The sequence below is a fragment of the Apis dorsata genome, unplaced genomic scaffold (assembly GCF_000469605.1).
Source record: "Apis dorsata unplaced genomic scaffold, Apis dorsata 1.3 scaffold_517, whole genome shotgun sequence".
In the NCBI taxonomy this organism is placed as follows: Eukaryota; Metazoa; Arthropoda; class Insecta; order Hymenoptera; family Apidae; genus Apis; species Apis dorsata.
In genome coordinates this window covers 514,822-521,152 of record NW_006263742.1, presented here as the reverse complement: position 1 = coordinate 521,152, position 6,331 = coordinate 514,822, and the positions used below count along the sequence as shown (strand labels likewise).

Genomic DNA, 6,331 nt, shown 5'->3' with positions numbered 1-6,331 from the left:
AAAAAAAAAAAAAAAGATTTAAAATAAAAATTTTTACATCCCATGTGTTTAAATAACCGGTCTACAGATTTTTATGCAAAATCAAATTTTTATGAACAGACTATACAAATAGAGCTTAAATAGAAATTTGCCTTATTCCTCGAATGTAATAACGCTTATTAAACTTTGGATATTTCGTTCTTGTACGTTAAAAATTTTGCATAAAACGCATAAAAATATCCACAATCCACTTTAAGCATCGAATTGTACATCCAGCGACGAGCTACATATATAAAATCTGACTCAACTAATTATCATAAAATATTCTATTTACACATTTCCATTTTTATTAATTAAGAACTTTACTATTCCGTTTATTACATTCCACAGTAGTGCTCTCTCTATATATATATATATATTTCTTTCGTGGCCAAACAACAAAGATACGAAATCGCGAGATGAAAATAGCAAATAGACGCGCATAACGGCACATATGAGATACCATTTACAACGGGAAGAGGATTATTTGGGTAAAATTATGCGCATGTTTACTGACTGTACGGAATCGGGCCGTAAACCGAGGGAAGCGTGCTTCCGTTTCCAGTCTGTCCACCGTTCATCGAATTCACGTGATTGGACAAAGGGGGCCTCCTCCTCCTCTCGTGGAACGTCTCTCCTCTCTCAGCGTCCATCATCGAGTTCTTGCAATTGTTCACCAACTGAGGCGACTGCAACTCGTCCATCGTGGTCAAATACGCGGTCAAAAATTTGTTCCAACTTTCCTCCTCCTCCTCCTTCTCCTCCTCCTCCTCGATCGAATTACCCACCGCGTTCCGTCCACAAACGTCGTCGTCCCTCGACGAAATCTCCACGCGACGTTTATCCAAATTCGACGTGGAATTCATCACTCGATCTTCTCCCTTATCCTCTCGAACGCTTCCCCCAACCTCTGACACACTTTCCACCTGTCGTTCGCTTAACTCGGACGACGGATTTCGATCGAAAGATTCGCTCGGTCCACGATCCACCGAGGAATTCGTCAAAGAGGAATCGTAATTTTGATTATTCTTCTCCACGATTGCTGACATCGCCGTTTCCACGCGCCGCTCCCTCGAGGATCCTTCATCGTTGATCGATCCCTCTCGATTCTCATCCGAGGAACACTCGTCCCGAACGACGGTTGGCCGACCTTCTAACGGGCAATTATAATTTCGAATCAGGGATACCCGGACATCGTTCGACCGAGAGCGTTCCCTCTCCAACTCCTCGTACCTTTCGTTCACCCTGGACAGATCCAACGGTGGTGGAAGCTTGCTAACCTTTAACCTCCTAAGAGTGAAGCTGTTCAGATCCGGATTGNAGATCTGTCTGGGACGAGAAGAAGAAGCAGAACTTGCCCTCGTCCCGCGATTCAGTCCCCGATTCGCCGATATCCTCGGCGAAGAGGGAATCCTTGTTCGCCTCTCGTGCCCCATTCCTCCACGCGTACAAGTTCGGCAAAGACTTGCAGAGATTCTGCAACGGGTCAGGCGGCAGCTTCCCCGAGTTATCCCCTTCCTCCCTGTCCAACCAAGTCGCGTCCAACATTTTACCGATCCCCGGTAAAACAGGCTTCGATTCCGCTCCGATATTCTCCCTCCAAACATCGCCTCTCGAGCATCCATCGATTGNNCGCTCTCCCTCGACCCGCAATCAACTCGTAACGCGTCACAACGGTTCGAATCCTCCGCTTCCCTCGAATTTCCTCCGTTAATCTTCCTCGAATTCGAGGCAAGGTCCTTTCCAAAATTATCCCCTTGGCCCACCACGTTCACCAGCAATTTCCCGTTCCTGCTCGTGGCAAGGATTCCTCCACCCTCGACGCGAGTCACGTTCATCGAACCGTCGTAATAATCGTCTTCGTCCTCGTTCCTCCTCCTCCTCCCACGATCGATCCCTGCGTGGGAAAACCGATCGCCCCCCTCCTCCCCCTCGATCGTCACGTTCGACCGACACCTGGATCTCCTGTCGCCGCTGCTCACGGACGACCGATTGCTCTGGCTGGCGATCGTCTCGGTGCTTCCGTATCCGCTCCTCCCCTCCCCTCCCCTCCCAAAGTACCCATCGGCGTCGCCCGGCCCCATGAAGAACTTTCTTCTCAGGTATCTGTTCCTCTCGAAGATCTCGTGCAATCTCTCCCTGGTTCCGCTGTACGACGAGGTAGTCGTCTCCTCGGTGATCCCGTTCTTGCCGTTCTTTTTCTTCCTCTCGTTGCTGTTGTTGTTGTGGATCTCGGTCGATGTAGAATTGTAGGGACCGTTTTTATCGGCCGAGAATTTGTCGTCGCATCGTCGCCGGTCGTAGGAGGAATCGTCGAGGAAGTACGCCCTCTCGAACTCGGTCTTCGGCCTCCAACTCCATCGACAAGGCTCCTCGGGGTAAGATTGGAGGAGGGGAGGGTCGTTGGCCGGTTCTATCCAAACGGACGTCGCCTTTTGCATCTGGGGCGTGGAGCGTCTGTGATAGTCGTATCTGAGCGAGGAGGGTTGACGGGCGTGGGGGGGATTGTGGTGGCGGTTGTTCGAGCGGCACAGTCTCTCGAGATCGTCGATCTCGGCCGCGAGGCTCGTCCACTCGCTTCCTCCCTCCAAATCGCGGACCAAGGTGCGCCGCGACATCCTCGATCCTTTCGTCGCGGGTTCACCCGATATACGCATAGCTCGCCGATATTAGAACGGAGAAATTCTGTTTTGAAGAAATTCTGAATGCAATTCGGTAACTCGAGTCTCAAGATTAGGGGGAAGGGGGGATGAAATCTTTTGTGTCGAAGAGAATCTTGATAATGAAACGAGGAGGTGGAGGTTTCGATTTGGATCGAGATTCTAGAGAGAATAAATAAGAAGATTCGACGTATTATAGATATGTGGATTGATAGAGGCATCGATAGGAGAAATTTTAAATGAATAAATATAAAATGGGGATAAAATGTATCTCGACGAATTTTTATTTTATATTTCGATTTCTCGTAGAAGGGAGATAAAAGTTTATGTTTTTGAATCATTAGAGATCGAGTTATCAAATATTCGACTAATTCTTTTCTTCCACATTCAATACGTATGACAAGTTTATACTCTATGTAGTAAATGTAATAGAAGTTTCGATAATATTTGTAAAACGATATTCGTAAAATAAATATGTAAATGATGGTGGAATTAATTTTTATACTTGCATGATCGTATTTTCATAGAATTATTAAGAGAGAAATGGAATTGGAATAATTGAAAATTATCGGGGGAAGGAGAAATTATATAATTGCGTTTCTATCCATCACGGAAGAGATGTACGAAGTTATTGATTCTCTTATTTACAATTGGTTGTTTTAATTAAAATCCGTTTCGTTTGTGCGCACGCGCGTAAGATGGATAAAGTTATACTACGATGGTCAGTTTAGATTTCCTATTTACTTTTGACGAGTCACTGTTCGAAGAATTACGAGGTTGTTAGCTCAGTTTTCCGATGAAAACGAATTAAGAAAGAAGAAAGAATGGAAGTCGAATGGAAAAGAAAAATTATAAATAAATAATCGATATTAATAATTGCGTGATTTTGATTAATTATCTCCTCGGTCGATAATTTATTAAATAACAATTATTTTTTAATAATAAAATTGTTGTTTAAAAAAATTCAATCAAATTTGGAAACGCGATAAAAAAAAGTGAAAGTCGAATGGAAAAGAAAAATTAAATAAATACTCGATCGATATCATAATTGCATAATTTTGATATTGCTTTTAGTAAAAAAAACCTAGTAATTTTTTGTTATTCTCTTAATCATCCGCTCGATCGATAATTGTATTTTTTGAATAATTGTCGTTTAAAAAAAGCCAATTAAAATTGGAAACGCAATAAAAAAAAAAGTGAAAGTCGAATGGAAAAGAAAAATTAAATAAATACTTGATTGACATCATAATTGCATAATTTTGATATTGCTTTTACTAAAAAAACCTAGTAATTTTTTGTTATTCTCTTAATCATCCGCTCGATCGATAATTGTATTTTTTGAATAATTGTCATTTAAATAAAGCCAATTAAAATTGAAATTTGGAAACGCGATAAAAAAAAATAAATCGTGGCTTTTGTAAATATTTGAATACTAATCGTGGAATCATGAGAATTTTGTTTGAGAAGCCAAATTTAACTTGCTAAAAATGTTTAAAAATAGGTGGTCTCGATGCACGTGATGTTTTTCAATGCAATATGATGTCATCGACGTTTAACATTTCTAAAGACATCCAACAACTCAATTTTTTCAAAATTCCTCTCAAATACGACTCATCGATAAATCCTTTTTTTTAATTAAATCTTTATATTTTCGATATATGATGCAAAAAATATTTATTTATTGTATGGAAATAAAAAAAAAAAAAAAAAAAAGAAATATTAATTTTTCTTACAAGGGAGAAAAATTTTTTTTCCATCACGAACGAATCACAATCAAATCACCAATATTTTTTTCCAAGATAAATAAAGTATAGGCTGATCAAAATTTTCCTATTTTTCTTCCTTACTCATTCGATTAATCGACAAGTTGAAAAACATTGGTATCTTATCGGAGATAGTCATACAATTTTATGGCCCTTTTTATAATCATATACACACAGATATCAGAAACAGTGTTTCAGAAAGTTTCATTCGATCGATTTTCTCGCCTCGAAAAACATATTTCCGTTGATTTTATTACGTTATTAAAGAAGAAATATATCGATCAACGTGATTAAAAAAAAAAAAGAAACAGTTATACATTTTTTCTCTCTCTCTCTCAACGAGAGAAGAACGAGGAACTCGAGTGGTGGCACGCATGGGCGCTCACCCTGAAACGGTTCAAGTTTGAAAGAAAACGAATTCAAAGTTAATAATACCTTCTATTCGTGAGTATTTCAACGATGAGAGGTTGAAAAATATCGAAGAAGAAAAAGAAGAAGAAGAAAAGGAAAATGCATAGGATAAATTTGATAGTTGTACTAATATTATATGTATTAGTGATATATGCATTCTATTCACTGTTCACGAAAGTATTTTCCATGAATTTTCATAATTGATAAAAATATTATATTCGAGCAATTGAATACGATTAAAAAGAGAAGGGGATAAATAATTCCCAAGATGTGTTAAGATTTCGATCTATTTTAATTTATATCGTAAAAAATAAATCGAATAAAATTGCATAAAAGAAACGAGTCTTTTTTTTTTTTTTTTTTCATCCACCCAAATCTATCTAAAAAATTAAATAACGAACAATTTTCTTATTTCACTAAATTTAAAACGACGAAATCCATTTATTTCTGACCTCTGATCCCCAATTTTAATTTCGATTTCTTCTAATTTTTCTTTTCTTTAAATTGGAAAAAAATAATCAAGTAATTCCTCTTTAATTAACTTTCTTGAATAACAAAAGAAGATTTCATCCGTTCGGAGAAACTTCATAGCCTTTCGATCGACTTTACAATTAAATTGCGTGATGATGATCAACGGCGATGACGAGGAATGGAAAGTTTTCTGTTTTGGTTGGGAAATCGGCGGTGGCCAGGTCCGTGGAAAACTTTTCTACTTTTCTACATCGATATCGGAAGGATTTTAATTAATATCCTTAATTTCACAATAATGGAAGAACACGCCCCGTTGCGTTCGCGATAAATATGACACAATTGATCGCACCTTGGTGCCTCCCCCCTCCCCCTCCTACCCCTTAAGAAACGGCTGGACTTCTCGAAAGGGAAACGTGAACGAGCTCGAGCAGAAATTAGAGATTTCTAGAAACTGTTGAGAATAACTGTTAAAAAAGAAAAAAAAAAATATTTATCGATCAAAAAATGATCGAGGAGAAAAATTTATGCAAGTTTTTATATCTAAACAAAATTTCTTACGCGAAAGAATATTTTTATATATCCAATTTTTAAATAAATGGAAAATTCGACGAACGATAAAATTGTACATATCGAATGTATCTTTATTAGCGTGATTATTATAAGAAAGTAGGCATTTTTTACGGCGAATCGTCTCGTAATACTTTCTCTCTACCTGCTCACAATTTTTATTGTTCTTCCGTGTGAGGATCCTAAGTAAAAACGTACGATAAATAAAATTGAATCTAGATAATTTCTAAAATAAAGAAAGAATTAACAAAATTGAATTAACAATTTTCAAATGAAAATTAAAATACGAAAGAAAATAATGGCGCTAAATTATCAAGTACGGCATGATCGATTAATATTATTATTTCGAGTTTTAGAAGAATGAGAAATTTTGAGAAAGAATTGGAAAAACTCGACGTATGAAATTTTCACGAAGATAGATTCGAATATGTATAGAGACAG

At 38.1% G+C, this 6,331-nt stretch overlaps 1 protein-coding gene across 42 annotated transcripts in view; it reads right to left on the bottom strand.

Annotated features, from left to right (window-relative positions):
* LOC102672218 (sorbin and SH3 domain-containing protein 1) overlaps positions 1-6,331 on the bottom strand; it is a 115,194-nt gene that overhangs the window by 7,682 nt on the left and 101,181 nt on the right. Inside the window, exon 1 of one of the 42 annotated variants that reach the window (XM_031512799.1) lies at positions 536-983. The exons of the other annotated variants lie outside the window; for them this stretch is intronic. Within the exon in view, the coding sequence (XP_031368659.1) occupies positions 536-884 (349 nt within the window). The 5' untranslated portion in view covers positions 885-983. Of the gene's footprint in view, positions 1-535; positions 984-6,331 lie in introns of those variants that run through there. 42 annotated transcript variants of the gene reach the window in all.